The 23,223-nt window shown below is 45.6% G+C and overlaps 1 protein-coding gene across 1 annotated transcript in view; it reads left to right on the top strand.

The window, feature by feature from the left end:
- LRRK1 (leucine rich repeat kinase 1) overlaps positions 1 to 23,223 on the top strand; it is a 134,655-nt gene that overhangs the window by 65,717 nt on the left and 45,715 nt on the right. Inside the window, exons 7-9 of the mRNA XM_052659683.1 lie at positions 20,410 to 20,636; positions 21,679 to 21,806; positions 21,900 to 22,063. Coding sequence (XP_052515643.1) covers positions 20,410 to 20,636; positions 21,679 to 21,806; positions 21,900 to 22,063 — 519 coding nt within the window. The remainder of the gene's footprint in view (positions 1 to 20,409; positions 20,637 to 21,678; positions 21,807 to 21,899; positions 22,064 to 23,223) is intronic.

Raw genomic sequence — 23,223 nt, 5'->3', positions numbered from 1 at the left:
AGGCCCAGGTATTGCTTTTTTTCTCCAGAGTGCCAGATATATCTCTAATGAGGAGCCATGTTTAAAAGCAACTGGACTATGATGATCTTTTATCCAGTTTGTTTCGCTTTTTCTATTTCATATTCATTGCTCCCATTTCATTTAGTTCATGTTTTCCAGTTTATCCATCTCTTCTTTTTATGTTCTTAAGCCTTTATAAAGCCTTGCAGAAAAACTTTTGTATACATATATATAAATTGTGTGTATAATATATATATTTTAGGAAACTTATGAATTTTTGCCTAACTAAAAAATTTATGACATTTTGATTCTACTTGTTTGCCTTAGTATGACTAAAATGCTAGATTTCTAAGTTAAAATAGATATAGAACAAGCAACAGAGGTTTATTGTCTAGCACAGGGAACTACACTTAGTATCTTGTAATAGCCTATAATGGAAAATAATCTCAAAAATAATGTGTGTATATGTACAAATGAACCACCTTGCTGTGTACCTGGAACATTGTAAGTCAACTATTTTGTTGTTGTTCACTCAGTCATATCCGACTGTGCAACCCCATAGATTGCAGTATGCCAGGCCTCCCTGTCCCCCATCTCCCAGAGTGTGCTCAAACCTATGTCCATTGAGTCAATGATGCCATCCAACCATTTCATCCTCTGCCGTCCCCTTCTCCTCTGCCTTCAGTCTTTCCCAGCATCAGGGTCTTTTCCAGAGTCAGCTCTTCATATCAGGTGGCCAAGGTGTTGGAGCTTCAGCTTCAGGATCAGTCCTTCCAATGAATATTCAGGATTGATTTCCTTTAGGATTGATGAGTTTGATCTCCTCACTGTCCATGGGACTCTCAGGAGTCTTCTCCAGCACCACAGTTCAAAAGCATCAATTTTTTGGTGCTCAGCTTTATCGTCCAACTCTCACATCTATACATGACTAGGTTTGACCATGTGGATATTTGTCCACAAAGTGATGTCTCTGCTTTTTAATATTCTCAGTTTGTCATAACTTTACTTCTAAGGAGCAAGCATCTTTTAATTTCATGGCTGCAATCAATGTCCACAGTGATTTTGGAGCCCAAGAACATAAAGTCTGTCATTGTTTCCATTTTTTCCCCATCTATTTACCATGAAGTGATGGAACCAGATGCCATGATCTTAGTTTTTTTTTAATGTTGAGTTTTAAGCCAGCTTTTTCACTCTCCTCTTTCACCTTCATTAAGAGGCTCTTTAGTTCCTCTTCACTTTCTGCCATTAGGATTTCCCTGATAGCTTAGTTGGTAAAGAATCGGCCTGCAGTGTAGGAGACCCCATTTCAACTCCTGGGTCAGGAAGCTCTACTGGAGAAGGGATAAGCTACCTACTCCAGGATTCTTGGGCTTCCCTGGTGGTTCACCTGGTAAAGAATTTGCCTGTAATGCAAGAGACCTGGGTTTGATCCCTGGTTTGGGAAGATCCCCTGGAGAAGGGAAGGGCTACCCACTCTAGTATTCTGGCCTAGAGAATTCCATGGACTGTATAGTCCATGGGGTCACAAATAGTCAGACATGACTGAATGACTTTCACTTTCACTTCACTTTCATCTGCATATCTGAGGTTATTGGTATTTCATCCAGCAATCTTGATTCCAGCTTGTATATATGTATATATATGTATATATATGTGTGTATATATATATAGAGAGAGAGAGAGAAAGAAAGGGAAAAAAAGTACAGACATCACTGTGATTACAAAAGTCCATATAGTCAAAGCTATGGTTTTTCCAGTAGTCATGTACAGATGTGAAAGTTGGACCATAAGGAAGGCTGAGTGCCAAATAACTGATGCTTTCAAATTGTGGTGCTGGAGAAGACTCTTGAGAATGCCTTTGACTACAAGGAAATCAAACCAGTCAGTCCTAAAGGAAATCAACTCTGAATATTCATTGGAAAGACTGATGCTGAAGCTGAAACTCCAATACTTTGGCCACCTGATGTGAAAAGCCCCCAATGCTGGAAAAGATTGAGAGCAGGAGAAGAAGGGTGTGGCAGAGGATAAAATGGTTAGACAGCATCACTGACTCATTGGACATGAATTTTAGCAAACTGGGAGATAGTGGAGGACAGAGGAGCATGGTGTGCTGCAGAGCATGGGGTCACAAAGAGTCAGACATGACTCAGCAACTGAACAGCAACATTTCCTTTTTACCTTTTTCTTTTCTTAGTATTTATTTACTTATTTATTTGGCTGCTTAAGGTCTTAGTTGTGACACGCGAGATCTTTGGTCCTTATTTGTGGCGTGTGGGATCTTGTTCCCTGACCAGGAATGGAACCCAGGCCCCCTGCATTGGGAACTCAGAGTCTTAGCTACTGAACCACCAGGGAGGTCCCTTTTTACCTTTTTCTAATCATTTCTGGTTTGTGAGTTTCTAGAGACCACTGATTTTCTGTTTTCCACACCTTCTTACCTCTCTGTACCTTGGCTTGTCTCAGTTATAAACAGAGGTAGTTATAGTATCTACCTTGGAAGCCAGCTGTGCACTTAGGCCTGGCACATAATAAGTCTCAATAAACCTTAAACATCAGCTTCATGTTGCAAAAGGAAATAATGATCATCTAACCCTTACATGTGTATAGCGTTTAGTGTTTTTCCCAGCACTTTCTTATCATATTTGAACCATAAACACTTCAGTAAGAACTGCAAGAAATAGAATTTGTTTACCAGATGAAAATATTGAGATTTAGAGACATTCTGTTACTTGTCTGAGAACAGAAAATATTAAACAGTGATGCTGAGACCAGAATCTGAATCTTTGTAACTTGGGGATTTTCTCATTTCACGATCCCTGCAGTGTACCCCGTAGGTCTTTCATGGAGATCAGTGGTTCTTGCACTTTTCTGTAATTGGAGTCCCTGGTGGCTTTTAAAAATCACAATGTGAAGGCCACGTTGTACACCACCTAAATCCGAATCTGTAGGATGGGACCTGAATCAGTAGTTTTTTAGAAACTTCCCAAGTGACTCCAACAGGCACCTGGTGACTTTCATTTTTTTGGTTTAAGGTTAAAAGCAGAAATGGTTGAGATCTGTGTCTGTGATATTTTCAACTGGTAATTCCTGCTAATTTGCCAGGGTAGGGATAGAGCGTGCACATGATTATTGCAATCTGTAAATGAGAACGCCAAAACGAGACACTGTTGCTTTTCTTTTCCTTGGCTCTCTTGGGTAGCATCGGAAGAGAAAATGAAATTGCAGTACAGCCTGAGTCATAAGGACTCTTTGGGCTTCCCCAAAGAGGGTGGTGTTTTTTTTTTTTTATTATTATTATTCAAGTGAATTTCACACTCAAGCGCCTTGCATTAGGTGTGTTTGGCTGCTCGGATCGCTGACCTGTGAGAGCACTTTCCTTCTGTGCTGCCAGCAGAAGAGAGGAGGTTAGCGTGGGGGGGTCCAGCCTCAGGAATGGAGCCAGAGGTAAGTGCCCTGACCTTCCCAGGTGTGCAGGGGGATTGAACCGGCATTTGGGGTTTAGAATATTGGACTAAGGCTTCGGCATCAAAAGGGTACTTGGCTGCCATGTGTACACAGCCTGAAAACTCCGTCTTCCTGGCCATCCATGGCAGCGACCTTGCTAAAGCAGTCGTCTTGTTTCCTTCTGTTTTTGTGCTCTGCCTTCCCCACCAGCCAGTTGGTATTTTTTAGCGTAATTTCTGCCTCTGCCGAAGCCATGGCTGGTTGAGGTTCCCCACACCTCTGTGTCAGGCCCAGCCTAGTTCTCAGGCTGCCAGAATCTGTCTCTGCCGACAACCAGGAACGGCCGAGAAGCCCATGTTGATTTTCCACCGTCAGCGGGCAGTTAGGTCTTGATGGTGTTTGGAGAGGAAAGTCTAGGAGCCTGCATCACATGGTCTGGATGCATTTTGCAAAGAGCAAAAAGGAAAACAAGTCAGACCTGACCAAAATCGTTCCTAGCTCTGGCTTCCGGGTGCCCCTCTGGAAAGTCGCCCAAAGCCTTGCCTGGGTGTTTAATGAGCTGGCCTGTGTTCGTGGTGACCATCCTGTCAGTGTTTGCTTTGTTGCCATGAGAAATAACACTTTGGTGTTGGCATAGCCAGAAAGAAACAAATGCCAGGAGGCAAAGGCAGGGCCTGGACTTGGCATGGTATTTGTCCCATTCAGCAGTGAGAAGGCTGGGCTGGAGGGCTTGCAGGGCTGGTCTGAGTGCTGGAGTAAGTGGATTAGGGCTGAAATTTTTGAAACTACCCAATTGTGAACTTACTAATTTTCTTTAGACGTCTCTAATGATGTCAGATCTGATAGCGAACCTAGAGAGGACCATTCATTATACCTGCTGCTGCTGCTAAGTCGCTTCAGTCGTGTCTGACTCTGTGTGACCCCATAGACGGCAGCCCACCAGGTTCTCCGGTCGCTGGGATTCTTCAGGCAAGAACACTGGAGGGGGTTGCCATTTCCTTCTCCAGTGCATGAAAGTGAAATGTGAAAGTGAAGTCGCTCAGTCCTGTCCGACTCTTAGCGACCCCATGGACTGCAGCCCACCAGGCTCCTCCGCCCATGGGATTTTTCAGGCAAGGGTACTGGAGTGGGGTGCCATTGCCTTCTCCGCATTACACTGTCATTATTACTGCTGGCACTTTGGATCAGCTCTGGCTTATGATGCACCCTGCACATTTCCGGGGGCCGGCTATCCAGATGCTGGTGTCTGTGCCGGAGCACAAAGGGCCTGGCTGCCCTGGGGAGCCGAGGCCGCCCTTTTGAGGCATCAGGGTGGTCTGGAGGGTCCGAGGACGCACACGCAGGCGGCTCGGAGGGGCACCCCCGCTGCAGGGCCGGCTGCTCAGCTCTGCTCGGGCCGCCATGAACAGCTGACCGAGGGCTGCTGGCGCTGGGGGAGGTAAGGCTTCTGGGGCGCATCCTTGCCCCAGTTAGGCCTGGGGTTTGCTGTCAGGGTCTTACCCGAGAGCTGTGAGCTCTCCAGGGCATCTCTGCATCTGTACGGCGCGCCTTTTCGGCTCCTCGCAGCCGCCTCGCGCGGGGCCGGGCGGGGCGGGCGGTGTGGCTGGCCTGGCGGGTGCGCAGCAGCACGGGGGCGGCCTGAATATGCGCGGTTCTGCCTCTTCACCACTGGCTCGTGTGAGAGGAGCCCTCACCTGCCCTGTGAGAGTTACTAAATATGAGCTCAAAATCAGAACGGTCATGGCCTCTGAAGAAAGCTCCGCTTTTCCGTGCCCTGGAATTCAGCCGATGATCCTGCACGTGTCTATTTTCTCTAGTTTCCGAATGCCGTAGCTTTTCCACCCTCATGCCCTGTTGACAGGCCTTCTCTATGGAATAAACTTGCCACTGTGATGCCGTCCTCACGGTGAGTGCTTCCTAGAACTGGAGAACAGACAGTGAGGGTCACAGAGGAGAACAGGTGAGCCAGGGAACCGTGTAACCTTCCAGGCAGGTGTTCATGCTGGGCGTCCCTAATGGGACATCCCTAATGGATCATCAAACATAACACAAAGCAGCAGTTATACAAACCACTTGCATTTAATTTACAATGGACAAAATGATTCATAGAGATACAGAAATACTATTTGGAATATGTGACAAACTAGAAAAGACATAAGGAAAGAATAAGAGAAGAAAAGGAAACACTGTCAAATGTCATTGAAACTATTGGATATCAGCATTATTGTTCTGTCCCTAAGTCACGTCTGACTCTTTGCAACCCCATGGACTGCGGCCCGCCAGGCTTCCCTGTTCTTCACTATCTCCCGGAGTTTGCTCACACTCATGTCCATTGAGTCAGTGATGCCATCCACCCATCTCACCCTCTGTTGCCCCCTTCTCCTTCTGCTCTCAGTCTTTTTCAGCATCAGGGTCTTTTCCAATGAGTTGTCTCTTCACATCAGGCGGCCATAGACAAGTACATTCATAATTATGCAAATTAATTCCAGACAGGTAAAAGTTAAGCATTGGAAACTCGTTAGAATATATTTTAAAAGCACATTTATTCCAGTTATAAAAGAAAATGATTATATTTCTAAACTTTAAAGGTATGTCAAGATGTATAGTCACAAATAAGATAACTGATATATATTAAAATTAATTATAGTAAAACGTAACATAGTAAGATATATTTTTACTATAGTATACTAGTATAGTAAAATATAACTTTTAAAGAAATATTAAAAAGAAAAACATTAGAAGATACTTGAGAAAAAAGAACTGACAGAAACTGAAATCCAAAAGAAGTAATTGATACAAGTATATGTCAATTGATAATTGAGTTTAATTCAGTCCGTGTTTATAGATCACCTATTAGATGCTTAGTACTCTGCAGTGTGTGGGAGACCCAGGTTCGATCCCTGGGTCAGGAAGATCCCCTGGAGAAGGACATGGTAATCCACTCCAGTATTCTTGCCTGGAGAATCCCATGGACGGAGAAGCCTGGTAGGCTACAGTCCACAGGGTCACAAAGAGTCGGAACGACTAAGCGACTTTACTTGCTTACTCACTTATATGTCAATTGATAATTGAGTTTAATTCAGTCCATGTTTATAGATCAGCTGTTAGATGCTTAGTACTCTGCAGTGCCCAAGCCAGAGCCATGGGCATATTGCTGACAAATGGCCTCGGGTAAGAAGTTCAGAGAAATGAATGGTTAATTTACATAAGAGAAAACACAGACAGTAAATCATGGCATGGAAACACATACAACTTTATTGGAAACTACAGAAATAAAAATTAAAATAACTTGAAAATGCTGTCACATACCTGTTAAACTCACAAAAATAAATATAAATGCTAAGACACTTGGCAGCGTCAAAGAGAAAGGGTCACCAAAGCCTTGCTGCTGGCGATATAAATTGGTTCCATATGTGTAGAAAGTAATTGGCATCATGTGACAAAAGCTATAAAGTGCTTTTCTCCCAGAGAACAGCTCTGAATTTGGTATTTCCTTTCTGAAAGATACCTCTAGGACATAACTCAAAAGGAAAAAAAAAAGTAATTGCCACAAAGCACGACTATTTATAAGAAAGTAGGAGAAAACCCCCACTACCCAGCAGCAGGGGAACTGCAGCGCGCGTACTTTGCCCAAAGGCGGACACTGCCCAGCGGGGACAGTGCCCTGCCCGCGCTCCACACCGCACCGCCCCACCAGCTCGCCACACCTCAGCCCCAGCCCCGGGAAGGGCTCCCCTAGCCCACAGGCCGGGTCACATCCCTCTTCCTTCTTCTAGAGCTCCCTGCCCTTTTATTCATAGCACTTAAAGTTTGGGGTTGTCTGTTTGGGTGATATTCTTGTTTAATGTCAATTCCCCCATTTAACTGGAAGCTTCTCCAAAGCAAGAATTTGCTCACCCTGTATTGGCCCCTCAGTGTAGGGCCTGGAACAGGGTGAGAAGATGGTTGCTTAGATGGATGGATGGAACATAGGTGGGTGGGTGGATGGATGGGTGGGCTTCCTGGACAGATGCATGGATGGACAGGTAAATAGATGGATGGATAAATTTTTACACATGTAGTAACCTTCTGTTTACATAGGACTTCATGGCTAACAAAGTACTTTGCAAAACATTCTACTTTAATCATCTGTACAAATCTTTGAGGTAGAAATTATCTTTATTTAAAAATTGAGGAAACAGAGTTCTCTCAAACAGCAACTTGAATAGGGTAGTAATTGCAAAGATAGTATTTTTATTTCTTGCTTTTTTCTTTCTCTCGAATTGCTATTGGCAAAATTCTTAAGTTGGAAGGAAGGTTTTTTTGGTAAATTTCCTGTTTTTAAAAGGAATGACTGAAATACTACAGGGAAAAAAGCACATGTTGATTTAAAAGCAGACCTTGTTTACCTATTTTTAAGAATTTTAGTGAAGAAAAAGTGATAAATTTTAATATATTTTGGCGTTTAGATGATTCAGAGACCACTTTTCTTTAACAAAATGTGCTTGATGGCTTTCCAGAAGTTACCACTGTGCTCTTTTGTTGGTACAGATCCTGCTTTGTTGGAGAACTGAAACCTTTGAGTTCAGTTGTTGATTTCCATTAGAGAAAATTTTGTTACAGTTTTTGCATCCATAGGTGTACATGAAGTTGACTTAGAATTTTAATGGCTCTTGCAGAGTAATTGATTTTACTCATAAAATGAAGTGAGTCTTCTGTTAAGGAATGTATGTAACACAGAGAAAATTAGTTCTTTGAAAGACTGGATTGAAAAAGAGCTATATTGAATCAGGAGCCTTTGGAGAGTGATCCTTTAGTTATTTTCCTTGCTTGTCTCATATACATTATTTTGTTTTTTCTTACTGTGTCACTTCGAGAACTTTTTATATTAGAAGTAAATCTTGCATTTCAACATCATTGTTTGTTTTTTTAGCTCTGGCTGAGGACATCTCCCATAACTTAAACATTGTTTTCCAGTGGTTGATGGATTGTCATTTTATTCTTAGATTATTAAGGTACTTTTATTTTTAATTTAGTCATTGATTATCAACTTTATTATTTTCAAAATTCTAAAATTAGTTTTATTTAGCAACTTCCTTGTTTTTATTTCACTTTGTTCTTTCTATTTTTAGTCTGATTTGATGTCCCCACTTTCTTTTAGCTTTTCATTCTAAGCAGGGCAGGGCTAGTTTGTGACGCTTTACTTTTTCCTTTTGGTAACTGTTATCGGAGTTTTTGTCCCCATTACTTGTGATGCTTTTGTTGGTCTAAAAATATATTTCACTCTTATGAATTGGTTTTCCCTCCTGTGGTGGTGTTAGTTGTTCAGTCATGTCCAGCTCTTTGCAATCCCATGGACTGTAGCCCACCAGGCTCCTCTGTCCATGGGATTCTCCAGGCAAGAATACTGGAATGGGTTGCCATTCCCTTCTCCAGGGGGTCTTCCCCACCCAGGAATGGAACCCGGGTGTCCTGCTTTGCAGGCAGATTCTTTACTTCTGAGCCACCAGGGAAGCTGTTTTCGCTCCTACCCAAGCATTATTTGAAAGGGCATTTTTAGTGTCCAAATAATTGGAGACCTTTCAATTCTGCTTTCATCATTGATTTCTACCTTTACTTTGCCTTTGTCCAATGATAAGATATGCAGGAGGCTTGCCTTTTCCCTTTTTTTCCTTTTACTTTTGTTTCTTGCTCAGAATGCTATCAATTTATGTGCAAGTTCGTACTGATTTGAGAAAAGAGTTTGGTCTTCTGGCCCCTACTCCCATTCTTATTATAATGTGTAATTTTATAATTCTCTATTCATTTTTTTGCATATGAGACCTATCATATTCTGCTAATATTTTTCTAAAAGTTTCATGAGTTTGTTTTTTATGAATTTGTCCTGGGTTGGAACCAGAGATTTAGCATGATGTATTTTGGGGCTTTATCATCATCAAGGCACCTTGATTATCTCTCCTAATGCCTTTGAAATCATGTCAGCTATTTCATGGCCTTGTGACTGAACACAGTCGGTGGGGAGAGAACATTAGGCTCCTGATGTGAACTGTGATCCTGGTTCTCTTACCTTCAAACAAATTTCCTCACTGAGGCTGTTAATGTGCAAATTGTGCCTGAGCTTACAGGGTTACTATGAGGGTCATTTTAAAAAGTTCTGTGTATGCCTTGCAAAGAGTTACCAGGAAGGTATTGTCATGCCACCTCAGCTCAACTTCCAGAAGGTTCTCCTGCAGGGTTCAGTTTTGAGTGTGCCCCACTAGGCAACAGACTGTTCCGTGTTGACTGTTTAAGATGCCACTGCAGGATTGTTTATAAGTTATTTTTGTGCTTACATTTTGCATTGCTCTGACTTGCTTGGTTATGTTTCCCTTTTTTTTTCCTTTGTCTGAAATTTTATTGGCAGCTAACCACCACTAATTCTGACATTTATAATATTTTTAGCAGGAAGGCTTTTGTCAGAACTGATTTCATTTTTTTTCCTCTAAGTTATTTAACTTATTAACTGAGTCATTTAATTAATCTTTCTTCTGGGTTTAGAAGGAAGGCTATCCTCCCCTTTCTCTTTTCCTCTCCTTTCCCTTACCCCCTTTATTATCCTTCGGTCATTTTCAAATTTCTCCTTTTTCATCATAGAGTCCTCCTAGGCTTTTCCCTAAATTAATAACTGGTTTCACTGTCCTTTCCCTACATTTTTATTGTGTTTCTAATCTACTTATCTCAAGAGGCATCCCTGTGGCTTTCAAGAATCTCTGCTTATTTCATTTCCTTTCTTAATCTGTGGGCTTCTGTTGATGAAATGTTCCGGATTCTCAGGTCTTGTTACCTTCTGTATCAGTGCCACTGTAACAAAGGAACAAACACGAGTTGGCTCAGAATAACAGGAGTGTATTGTCGCAAGTTCTGAAGGCTGCACGTCTGACTCAGGGTGTTGACAGGGCTTGTGCTCCTTGTCACAGCTCCGGCGGAAGACCCTTCCCTGCCACTTCCTCGCATCCGGTGGCTACTGGCGGTCCTCGGTGTTCCTTGGCCTGTGGACCCATCACTCCAGGCTCATGCCATCCCCCTACCCTGACTTCTCTTCTTTTCTCTGCACATGTCCACCTCTGTGTCTCACCTCCCCTTTCCATAAGGACACCAGTCATTTTAACTTCATTACCTCCGTAAAGACCCTGTTTCCAAATAAACTCAAATAAGCTTATTTTCAGGTACCTGAAAAGAAACATATCTTTTGCCATGACACCGCTCCGCCCATGACACCATCCCGTGGCTGTCACTCCACTGCCCTTGGCCTAGTCCACCTCCGTGGTGGTCTCACATGCACAGGCAGATAGCCAGTCAAGTCCAGGCTCCTGCTCCTCCTTCCACTTTCAATGCCCCCTCCCTCCTGAGAGCCTGTCCCTGCCAGGTGCACGGACTTGAGCAGGCACTCCGGAGCCTTGCATGGAGGATTCTCCAGGCCGTGGCTGGGGGTGCAGTCAGTCCTCACTTGCCGTGGCCCTCACCTGCACAGGACAACTGGGCCAGAACTGCTGTCTCCAGCATGCCGATCCAGCTGACGCCCTGTCACTCAGAGCCTCCTCTGACAGTCTGGGCTCCAGAAGACACTTGCAGGCTTGAAATTTACCGCTAACTTGTACAGACCTATGCACAGACCCCCTTCTGCAGTCACTGACGTTACTCGGGAGGCCTAGGATTTGTCTTCAGATTCTGCAGCTGACTCTGCTGCCCTGGGCACCTTCATTCTTAGGTTTCTTTTGGCTTGTTCTTCAGACCTTTTTGTGAGTCCGTTCCTTTCTGATTACACCCGTTGGATTTGCACTCCTTCAGCTGTCTGGTGCCCTGACTACTCCTTTGGAGTCAGAAGGTAGTTCTTGTCTTACTGTCTATTTCAACAAAAAACCACCACCCAGGAATGTGCTTACTCACAAAAAGGAAGTCTTAGGTTCTATGTAGTCCAAAGAAAGAAAGAAAGTGAAGTCGCTCAGTTGTGTCTTGACTCTTTGGGACCCCATGGACTGTACCCTACCAGGCTCCTCTGTCCAGGGATTGTCCAGGTAAGGGTACTGGAGTGGGTTGCCATTTCCTCCTCCAGGGGATCTTCCCGACCCAGGGATCGAACCCAGGTCTCCCGCATTGCAGGTGGATTCTTTGCCATCTGAGCCGCTAGGGAAGCCCTATGTAGTCTAAGCGTCCATGAATACATTTTAGAACATTCTATGCATTTCTCCCCCACTTTAACTTATGTATCCTGACTGAAAAGTCTAATTGCACTGGCTGCCTTTTTTGTGTCATGCCTTGCTGTCACTGAGTTCCCATCTGTCCCCTCAAAGGACAGTGAGATGAGAATATGAGGAGAAGGGATGCAGATTCTGCTTTGTGGGTTCCACAGAGACCTAAGAAGGGGGCAGCTTGGAGCTTACTCTGGTGGGGCTGTGCTCAAGATTGCAGAGGCACGTCCTCCCAGCACTGGGGCAGAGTCCTCTGTGTCCTTTCAGGGCCCAGTTGCCAGCCCCTCAGCTCTTTAGGTTAAAGCCAGCCTAAAAGCATTATCAATTTCAGCCCTTCATAAACCATTATATTCTTCAACCATAAGGGTTGTGCCAACATAAAAGCATGAAAGAGGGCATGCTCTCAGTCTTGGACTCAGTCTCTGTGACATTTATCTATGGAAGCTTTAGGCAGCGGTGTATGCTGCTAAGTCGTTTCAGTCGTGTCCGACTCTGCGACCCCATAGACGGCAGTCCACCAGGCTCCTCCGTCCATGGGATTTTCCAGGCAAGAGTACTGGAGTGGGTTGCCATTTCCTTCTCCAAGGCAGCGGTGTATAAAGGCAGACAATTGCCTTCCTGGACCACAGCTTCCATCACAGGACAAGACCTTCTTATGCAGAGGTCCTCCCAAACATCATTCCCTGTACTGAGCCTAGTGTCCTGGTCTTCCTTAAACTGGTCATAGTTACCATCACGGCCTTGGAAACAAGTTTCTTAAGTCACCTTCATTGCCTTCTGGAGATCAGTACTTCCTTTCCTTTGGTCTAGAATTGAAAGGACTCATGTTTAAGAACCAACATAGCAGTTTGTCTGTCTGCTTCTTGCAGGGTGATGTGGCCTTAACCATGGTGCTGTTGAATTTTGGGATCTCTACAGCCAGCTATCTTCGACTTTGCAGTTCAGCGTGCATGGATTTAATGATACATTTGCTAGGTTGTCTCCCTCAGAACCTGGTTTATTGTGGTCCTGTGCCGGGGTCCAGCCCCCGTGGATCCAGGGAATTCGAAGGGTGGACAGCGTTGGCGTGGAAAGACTTGTTTATTTATTGATATAAGATTAGATTAAGAAACTGTAGTGTAGTAGGAAGATTAAGTGGAGGAAGAGGGCTGAATGGCTTGGATTACGCGGAAGACCAATAAAATTCCAGACAAGGAATTTGCACCATCTACGTTGGGCCACCGGCGCTCGCTTGAATATCTAAGGGTGCCTCGCCTTAGGCTCCCTTTCGCGCAGGTCTTAACAGCCACGGCAAGTAAGTGGACTTGGCGAGCCTCCACGCCCCAGATGGGAATTCAGGCTGAAATTAAAGTAAAGAGCAGAGGGAGGGAAAGGGAGAAAAGGAGAAAGAGAGAGAGACACGGGGGAAACAGTCCAGCGACTGGCTCCGGCCCCTACTGTTCAGAAGGCCTTTTATACTTTTGATAAAACATGGAGATTGATGGGTAACACAAAGTTATGCAGCATTGGCAACCCAGATTCTTATCAAAACCAGGCTTTTCTCTCTGCATACCTAGTTGTATACACAAATCTTAGGTAATTTACATCGTCTTCCAGCCAAAAGGGCCAATTAACATTTTACAGCCTTTTTTCTGATAAGGGTTTGTCAACCAGAAGACTTATTTGTGTTGATCTTCCCAAAGTCTGGTGCCATTCTCAGAAAGCACTAAATAAAGTTACATTCTTACATAGCAAGAACACAAGAGGAGTGCAGTGATATATAACAAAGAGAAAAGTAATTAACTCAAAAGTCTAGTGTTGCTAACATCAAAACTACTATATATCTTTTTCCATATCCCGTTTACATTGATTAACATCCTCCCAGGTGCCTAAAAGATAAAGAATATGGAGGCCTGGCAGCAGTCATTGAGTCAACAGTGAAAACCCTCTACCAATATAATTTTTAACTCTTTAGAAAAGGCTCTGTGTCTTTAAGATGCTTTAAGCTTTGTGCCTCTCGAGGTTGGGGGCTGTAAGCAATTCACAAGCTGTAAGAGGTCCAGGGGAACCTGTTAGGCAAGCTAGAGAGTTATCAGAGGGGGTTTTAACTGAAACATCCCTTTCGAATGCAGAAGACTAAAGCCCTGAGTTGACTTTTTTCCAGAGAATATCAGAAGAGTGGAAAAGCAGGCAGATTCTTATTTTTTGGGGGGTGGATGCTCAGGAAATTCCAGGGGGAAAACCTGAGGTCTGATTAGCCTTGCCATCAGAGCTCTGCCGCATGACCTTGTCACGGGTGGAATTCCTCACGCTGGCTCCCGGCAGTCCTGTCTGCACTAAACACAAATAAGTAATGGGGGTGGCCCAGCTAGGTTTCTTTGCATCCTTTTTCCTTCCTTCTTCCTCACTGCCGCTTTGGAAATCCTTGCACACCCTGGAATGTTTGTGCACCAAAAGGAAAGTTCTCAGACTAATCTAAGACCAGGTGGAAACCTTACATGCTTTTCCAGCCACCATCCAGCCCAGAAGTCTTTTCATAAGCATGTCTGAATTCTGAGTGCATCCGTGGCATCGTGCTTTCAGACTTCTGCTTTTGACTGCTTCTCTCAGGGCTTGAGCTTGAGTTTCACAGATTTCAGCCCTGCAGAAACTCTGGTGGGCATTAGACCTAGAAAAAGCTCAATTTTAGGAACTGGGAGGATCTGCTTCCTCCCCTTCCTCATGTCTGGTTTACTGAGTGCCACACACAGCCACTCACTTCTTATTGATGATTTACTTCTGATAAGTAGTGCCTCCAAAGAAGCAGAGAGGCTTCCCCGCAGGTGTTCGTTGCTGGTTTTATGGTTAACATCATATGCTCTAAGTCCATGAAAACCAAGAAACTGGTGAGTTAGGCTGTCTAGATGCATGGTCAGTACACACCGCTCTTCCTTTGAGCCGTAAACTCCCTGGGCCTTGGTTCCATCTGCAGCCTCCAGATCTTCAAGCACAGTGCCTGGCAGGCTGGCCTGCACTCAGCAATGCTCAAGTAAGTGCTGACTCTGAGGCAGGATGGCATCCTTGTTGCCTAACTGGGGGCCATAACTCAGACCCTCGCTGAAGGACTTGCAGGTTCAGGAGGCTTTAGATGACCCAAAGGATGAGGGCTCTGAACTCCAGGAGAAAGAAAACGGACCAGGGAGCACCCCGTCCCCTTTGTCGTGGTGGCAAGACAGAGTGCAAAGGCAGAGGCCAGAATCTGGGGTCCCTGAGTAGCCCTGTGAAACCCAGGATCAAAAGTGACCTCTCTTACCTGTAAACTTGTGCAAGACTCTCTTGACTCTGGCCCACCATCGTGGTGTTTCCAACAGCTCCAGAGAACCCTGGTGGCCCTTTGGCAGGTTGGTCAGTTGGTTACTGACAGCAAGGCCATGATCCCTTGGCCCCACAACCTTTCTATGAATTCTAGTGTTGGGTTCACTTTCTGAGCCCTGTGGTTCATTTATGAACAGGTAGTTTCTGGTGCCAAGAATACACAGAACAACTACACAAAAAAGAGCTTCATGACCCAGATAATCATGATGGTGTGACCACTCACCTAGAGCCAGACAGCCTGGAATGTGAAGTCAAGTGGGCCTTAGGAAGCATCACTATGAACAAAGATAGTGGAGGCGATGGAATTCCAGTTGAGCTATTTCAAATTCTAAAAGATGATGCTGTGAAAGTGCTGCACTTAATATGCCAGCAAATTTGAAAAACTCAGCAGTGGCCACAGGACTGGAAAAGGTCAGTTTTCATTCCAATCCCAAAGAAAGGCAATGCCAAAGAATGCTTAAACTACCACACAATTGCATTCATCTCACACGCTAGCAAAGTAATGCTCAAAATTCTCAAGTGAGGCTTCAGCAGTGTGTGAACCATGAACTTCCAGATGTTCAAGCTGGTTTTAGAAAAGGCAGAGGAACCAGAGATCAAATTGCCAACATCTGTTGGATCATCAAAAAAGCAAGAGAGTTCCGGAAAAAACACCTACTTCTGCTTTATTGACTGTGCCAAAGCCTTTGACTGTGTGGATCACAACAAACTGTGAAAAATTCTTAAAGAGATGGGAATACCAGACCATCTTATCTGCCTCCTAAGAAATCTGTACGAAGGTCAACAAGCAACATTTAGAACCGGACATGGAACAACGGACTGGTTCCAAATCGGGAAAGGAGTACGTCAAGGCTGTATATTCTCACCCTGCTTATTTAACTTCTATGCAGAGTATATCATGAGAAATGCTGGGCTGGAAAAAGCACAAGCTGTAATCAAGATTGCTGGGAGAAACATCAATAACCTCAGATATGCAGATGACACCACCCTTATGGCAGAAAACAAAGAACTAAAGAGACTCTTGATGAAAGTGAAAGAGGAGAGTGAAAAGCTGGCTTAAAACTCAACATTCAAAAAATGAAGATCATGGCATCTGATCCCATCACTTCATGGCAAATAGATGGGGAAATAATGGAAACAGAGAGAGACTTTATTTTGGGGGGCTCCAAAATCACTGCAGATGGTGATTGCAGCCATGAAATTAAAAGACGCTTACTCCTTGGAAGAAAAGCTATGACCAACCGAGACACCATAATAAGAAGCAGACACATTACTTTGTTGACAAAGGTCCGTCTAGTCAAAGCTATGATTTTTTCAGTAGTCATGTATGGATATGAGAATTGGACTATAAAGAAAGCTGAGCACCAAAGAATTGATGCTTTTGAACTGTGGTGTTGGAGAAGACTCTTGAGAGTCCCGTGGACTAGAAGGAGATCCAACCAGTCCATCCTAAAGGAGATCAGTCCTGAATATTTTTTGGAAGGACTGATGCTAAAGCTGAAACTCCAATACTTTTGCCACTTGATGCAAAGAACTGACTCATTGGAAAACACCCTGATACTGGGAAAGATTGAAGGTGGGAGGAGAAGGGGACGACAGAGGATGAGACTGTTGGATGGCATCACTGACTCGATGGACATGAGTTTGAGTAAGCTTCAGGAGTTGGTGATGGACAGGGACGCCTGGTGTGCTGCAGTCCATGGGATTGCAAAGAGTTGGATATGACTGACCAACTGAACTGAACTGAACCGAGTTTCTGGACTTTAGTTGGAAGTTTTCCTTTAGTCTTGAATCCTCAGTTCTAGGAGTTGGCCCGTTCCCTGTTTTTTCCTACCTTCTACCAAGAACAAATTATTAACCCCACAAGCCATCTGCTAAAAGGAACCCAGAGGGTGGACAGAGGTCTTGGGAGAAACAGTGGGCCAGAAATTTGGGGAGTGTTTGGAGCAGATTGTGGAGGTGTGGGGCTGTCTGGGGCAGGAGTTGAGGTGTTCTCTGCAGACACTGCAGTTGGGGAGGCTGTGGGGTTTGAGCAGACCTTGATAGTTTAGAGTGGTGGATACGGCTAGAGGCGGTAGTCGATGGATTGTTGGTCGCAGTGGCTTGACTCTTTTCAGCACACAAACAATTCTTGAGTGTCTGCTGCACGCTAGGCACAGTGCTGAGCTTCAGAGGTGGTTACTTGAGGCCTAGCACTGGAGATGCAGGCAGTCCAGCTTTTGGAAGGCCACACTGCCTCCTGGGGCAGAGGAGACGGAGACAACCCTCGGGCTGACAGTGTAGCATGGAATCCACAGGCGGTTTCCTAAAAAGAGAGTTGAGCCTGACAGTGCCTGAAAAAGTGCTCACCCTCACTCAGCTTGCCCAAGACCCCACATGGGGTGAGTTAGGCATATACAGGGCTCGAGTCCCCAAGGCAGAGTCTCTGCTCCTTATGCAGTTCTAGGCTGCAGCTCCAGGATCAGAGAGGCTGACACAGAGGAGATGCAGGAGGAAGGTTGCCATTGTCGAGACACAAAGTCTCAGCTGGTTCCCCGAGGATGTCTGATTTGTGTCATAATTGGTTCATCTCACCATAACAACCTGAGTTACGCCTGTTGTTTTATTTTTGATGGCCCTTACAGAGTTTTATTTATAAAACTTTCAATCAACACCTAAGGTTTGTTATTTAAAAGCAAACCCAGTCTCCTTTTCACTTTGCATTTGACTGCCATATCAGTTCAGGTGACCTGAATGGCCACACAGGTCCGTGCAGAGGGGAGAGAGTCAGACTGCGATCTGGACGCCTTGGATCAACAATGGCTGCTAACACCACAGGAGGAACTGACGTAGGAACAGAAAACATTCCCTAGTCTCCGAATATCACCCTCTCAGATTGCTAATCACAGAGTACAGTGTGACTTTGTGGCACAGAGGTAAAGAGTCTGCCTGCCAGTGGAGGAGATGCAAGAGACTCGGGGTTGATCCCTGGGTTGGGAAGATCCCCTGGAGGAGGATCTTCAGTATTCTTGCCTTGGAAATTCAGTGGACAGAGGAGCCTGGCGGGCTCCAGTCCATGGGGTCCCACAGAGTCGGAAACGACTGAGCGTGCTCACACACGTGCACACACAAAATGTGGCATTACAAAGGACAGATCCCTTAACCAAGGGATCAGACTTGGCATCACCATTAGTGAAACAATATGGCATCAGGTGGCCTATTGTGGAGTTCAGTTAGTAGGAATGAACATTGAGATTTTTGGCAAAAATGTTTAACTTGAATCTAAACATTAGGAAACAAAATTCAGGTTATGGGATATTCTACAAAACAACTAGAATGACTTGAAAACTTACAGTGCCGAAGTTTAAAAGGACAGCAAAAGGCATGAGGATTCTTCTAGATTCAAGAAAGGTAAAGAGACATGACAACTAAATGCAGTGTATGATTTTTGATGAGATCCTGGATCAAGATGCAGAATAGTTATGAAAGACATTTCTGGAATATTTGAACATGGAGTATGGATTTGATAATGTTGTACTGATTTCATTTCTTCTGAGATAACGTTGGTGTGAATGAAGCGCCACGGTTACTTTCAGGTGACTCCGCAAAAAATGAAAAGTGTGTGTTTGTGTGGAGGGAAAAAGAAGAAAAAGAAATGTGGCAACATATTAACAGTTGGTGAATCTAGATGAAGTGTGTATGAACGGATATGCATTGAACTGGTTAAGCCTTTCTGCAGTTTTGAAATTTTTCGAGATGCATAATTATGGGGGGAAACAATACTAATAAAAGCAGGCCTGCAGCTCAAGCTGAACTTGTCTAAAATAAAACTGAGACTAAAACTCCATTCTCTTGACCTGAAATCCAGTATACCACCGCCTCTCTCCATTGAGGTGAGTGGAGAGAGACAGGCAGACAGAGACAGAGCCCCCATCTCCTTGGTTCAAAACCCAGAGCTTTGAGAAGGAGCAGCAGCCCAGCTTTCCAGCCCTGGCAAGTTAGCCAAGGAGACAAAGACGAGGCGCACACGCCACCTTGTGACCAGATAAGGGAGTCTACTGCTGCCGACTTTGAAAGCGAACTTGCCTCGCATTAGTGGTATCCTTCCCAGCTACAACATTTTCCCTTTAGTGAAGCACTAATTCTTGTTTCTCCAATTTTCTGATACGGATTTCCAGCTGCTTTAGAGACACTAGCCAAAAGAGCCTATTTCCTTTCCCCAGAAACCTCAGTGAGCCCCACATTCTTGGGTGATCAAGAAGAGCAAAGCCCTGCTCATGAACACTTCACCAGATCGCACTTACCACCATGTGCCAGCAAGCTGCTGGCCTTTCTGACCCAATCAAATGAGAAAAGCAAAGGAGATTTATTCAGCGCTTTCGGTAGTGAGTCAGCCACTGTCGCTCGCCTTTTGTCAGAGGAGTGGAGAGGCTTTATCACGGACAAGGGCAAGCCATCGGGTGTGCCCTGTCTGGTGGTGGTTGGTGGGCAAGCTGGAAGCGGTGACCTAGAGGGGGGCATCCTTCATAACTGGTTGGGGGAGCATGTTTGACTTTCCCTAATTAGTCATAGCAGTTGTCTTAGCCTAGGGCTAGAGAACCCTTCTCACCTGAAAGAAAGGATCATATAATTTATACTTTATTTCTTTAAATAGAATGAGTCAAACTCTAGGTCAAGTTCAGTCTCTTCCTTTCCAGAACGTGTTCCTTAGACCAGCAGCTCTGGCATCACCCGGGAGCTTGCAGGAAATGCCAAATACCAGGCCCCACCCCTGACTCACTGCAACGCCTAGTAACAGTCCAGGAAGCTACAGGGTAACTTCTGTAACAGTTGGTCCCAAATGTCCGGGACTCGACTGAGAAGTAACCGCTTCCCTAGCTTTGTCCCTGCTTCCAATTTAGATGAGGGGGTTATTAGTGTCCTGGTAGACTGCTGCAGGCTGTGGTGTCTGGCCGTTGCCTGTGTGTTGTCGCTCACTCTGGAAGCGGTGCATCCACAAAGCACCCCACATGGTATGAGCATGTGCAGGCGCTTCTTGCCCTAATCATGGGGAAGAGTGACCTGAAGGGAGAAGACCCAGGTTTGGGTCTCCGCCTTCTTCTGCAGGCTGGGGAGGGTCCTCCAAGTTGGGGTGGCCTCTTCTGCACAGAGCAGGGGCTATTCCTGCTGAGTGTCCCACCTGGCTGTGATCAGCCCTCCCAGAGGTGACGCAAAGCCCACGTGCTCCCTCTCGAGTCTGGAGAGGGCGTTGCTGTGTCTGCAGAGATTCCCTCGAGGATACAGGTGCCCCCAGGTGACGACGTGCTCCCAGTTCTCCCGATCTCTCAGGACTCTGCTGAGATGAGCAGACAGACTCACACTTGGATAAACCATTGCTTTATTCCAAGTCTGCGTGAGCCCTGGGTTTACCACTGACGTGTGCTTTGCCCATTTCTCCAACACCCAGGCTCTTCGTGTGAAATGGTCCCACCTCAAGCTGCCCTGGGTGGATCTGGACTGGCTCATCGACATCTCCTGCCAGATCACAGAGCTGGATCTTTCTGCCAACTGCCTGGCGTCCCTCCCCTCGGTCGTCCCCTGGGGCCTCATTAACCTCCGGAAGCTGAACCTCTCGGACAACCACCTGGGGGAGCTCCCCAGCGTGCAGTCATCAGATGAAATCATCTGTTCCAGGTGGGCTCCGGCCCCGCGGCCCCGGTGGGGGGCCTTCGCCATGGGAGCCTGGCTGCCCCCGCACCCTCTGCCTGCAGCATCTGCTTCCTGCAGTCATGCTGCCTGATTGTAGCTGGTGCTTGGGAAAACAGATTTTCAGCTAAAATGAGAGAAGGAAGTTGTGCGTGCCTTTAGCAAGCTCTTGGGCACAAGGTCCTGGCCTGCTGTCCACGTGAACACAGAGAGTTCTGCCAGGGTGGTTTGTCTGGCCCACGTGTCCACTGCTCTTTGCAGCGATGCAGGCCTGCCGGCCCACGATGCCCAGTCTTGGTCCTGCAGGCAGGCATCAGAGGAAGGGGGCTGGTGGAGGCCATGGGGCCCAGACACCCCAGCTTTTGGCCTACCTCCCAAGGAAAGTGAGCAGGGCCTCCAAGAGGCAGTTAACTGCACAGGACTCTGGCCATGGTCTGACAGTGTGGGCAGCTCCTGTCTCTTTTTCTGGGAGGCCTTGGGAAGACACCCAAGCCCCCCGATGAGGCTGCACAGGGAGGGGAAGGACCTTCCCTCCCCTGATGTACTGATGATCGTGTCTGTAAGCCCTCGTTCCGTATGGGACATGAGCTGATTTCAAAAGCTAAGGCTCTAAGTGAAGTGAAGAAAAGAATGTTGATAAGAGCGTAGGGTCGGCAGTAACTCGTGGGAAAGAAGCCCTGTACAAAAAATTAAGTGCCATGGAGTGGGGGGTCCTTAACGGGCAGAGCCGAGAGTCCAAAAGGTTACAAAGCACTGCTCTCTGGACTTTCAGTAGCTTCGGGACACCAGCTTGTTCTGTTATCACATACGTGAAAAAGGTTACATCCCTACTGGTCCATGAGACCCGGACCCACCAAAGAGAGCTCTGGTGTTTTTCTGCAGACGACATAGCGACAGTAACACAATTAACAAAAATCATATTGGTGTTTCAGTGCGTTCCTTATCCTTGTGCCAGGAGAAAAAGAAACATGTTTACAGAGAAGTACATAACCACGGCTTGCTTCTGATGCCTTGACTTTCCCAACTACAGGCTACTTGAAATTGACATTTCCAGCAACAAGTTGTCCCACCTCCCACCAGGATTCCTGCATCTCTCAAAACTTCAAAAACTGACGGCTTCAAAAAACTATTTGGAAAAATTGTTTGAAGAAGAGAGTGGTATGTTTCATCATCAGTAACCTGATATATTTTGTCATTTTCTTCTTGACTGGGATATTTTTTACCAATTCATCCTCTCTTATTTTCTCCTAGCCACAAACTGGATTGGTTTACGGAAGCTACAGGAGCTCGATGTTTCTGACAACAAACTGACAGAACTCCCTGCACTTTTCCTCCATTCTTTCAAATCGCTCAGTTGTCTAAATGTCTCCAGAAATAACCTGAAGGCATTTCCAGATGCCTGGGCTTGCCCTTTGGTTAGTAACTTGCCAGAAACCTTGAAGGGAGCAGTCAGTCCCGCAGAGCTGAGGGTGCACCGTGCTCCTCCCCTCGGTGTGCAGAGTTGCACCATGTTATAGATAAGCGTGTCTGTCACTCAGCATCTTGCAGCTGAGGGTCTTAGGCGGGTAACTCACCTGAGAGCCAGACCCCCCAGCTTTGGGTTTGAGATTGGCACCATAGCACCTACGAGACTTTCCACAGCTACAGCTTGGAAATGGAATGGCCGGGGTCGAGTTCTGTCCAAAAACGTGAGGCCATTCCCTTAGGACAGCCATAAAATAAGAATGAAGGCGAGAAGGCGTAGTCTGCACGCATAGCACTCCCCTTCAAACGGTGGTTTTGTTTCTTGGCAAGTTTGCCTGTTAAAACGGATGGGCCAGCATAAAGTATATTTGTGTTTTCTTGCTGTTATTTTTAACAGCAAATATGGAAATTCTCCATTCCTAAAGTTGACTCATTGGAAAACACTCTGATGCTGGGAGGGATTGGGGGCAGGAGGAGAAGGGGACAACAGAGGATGAGATGGCTGGATGGCATCACTGACTCGATGGACATGAGTCTGAGTGAACTCCGGGAGTTGGTGATGGACAGGGAGGTCTGGCGTGCTGCGATTCATGGGGTCGCCAAGAGTCAGACACGATGGACAGACTGAACTGAACTGAATATTAATATTTCTAGTTTAAATATATATGTGTGTGGGGTGTAGGCTCCTCTTCAGAACACTGTCCTGAATTGTCCCATTATTTTCAAGGACAATGGGCCAGGTGTCCTGGGGGAAGGGAAAAGACCACGAGCCACCTTGGTCTCCCCAGGAAAACTTTCCCACCCATTCCCTGGAGCAAGGACAGGAAAACAGGGCAGGATAGTCTGCATATGTACGTGCTCAGTTGCTTCGGTCGAGTCTGACTCTTTTTGATCCCATGGACTGTAGCCCACCAGGCTCTTCTGTCCATGAAGACTTCCTGGCAAGAATATTGGAGTGGGTTCTTTATCGCTGAGCCACTGGGGATGCCCAGGAATAGTCTGTAGCCTCTTAATTAGCTGAATTGTATTTATTACAGAGGTTTTTGTAATGGTCTTATTTTTAACATTAAATTTGGAAAGTCTTTCTCATAGAAACCCCGGCCTTTAAAAA

The sequence above is a fragment of the Budorcas taxicolor genome, chromosome 21 (assembly GCF_023091745.1).
Source record: "Budorcas taxicolor isolate Tak-1 chromosome 21, Takin1.1, whole genome shotgun sequence".
NCBI lineage: Eukaryota > Metazoa > Chordata > Mammalia > Artiodactyla > Bovidae > Budorcas > Budorcas taxicolor.
Note: the sequence above shows the minus strand (reverse complement) of the source record. Positions and strands in the feature narration are given on the sequence as shown.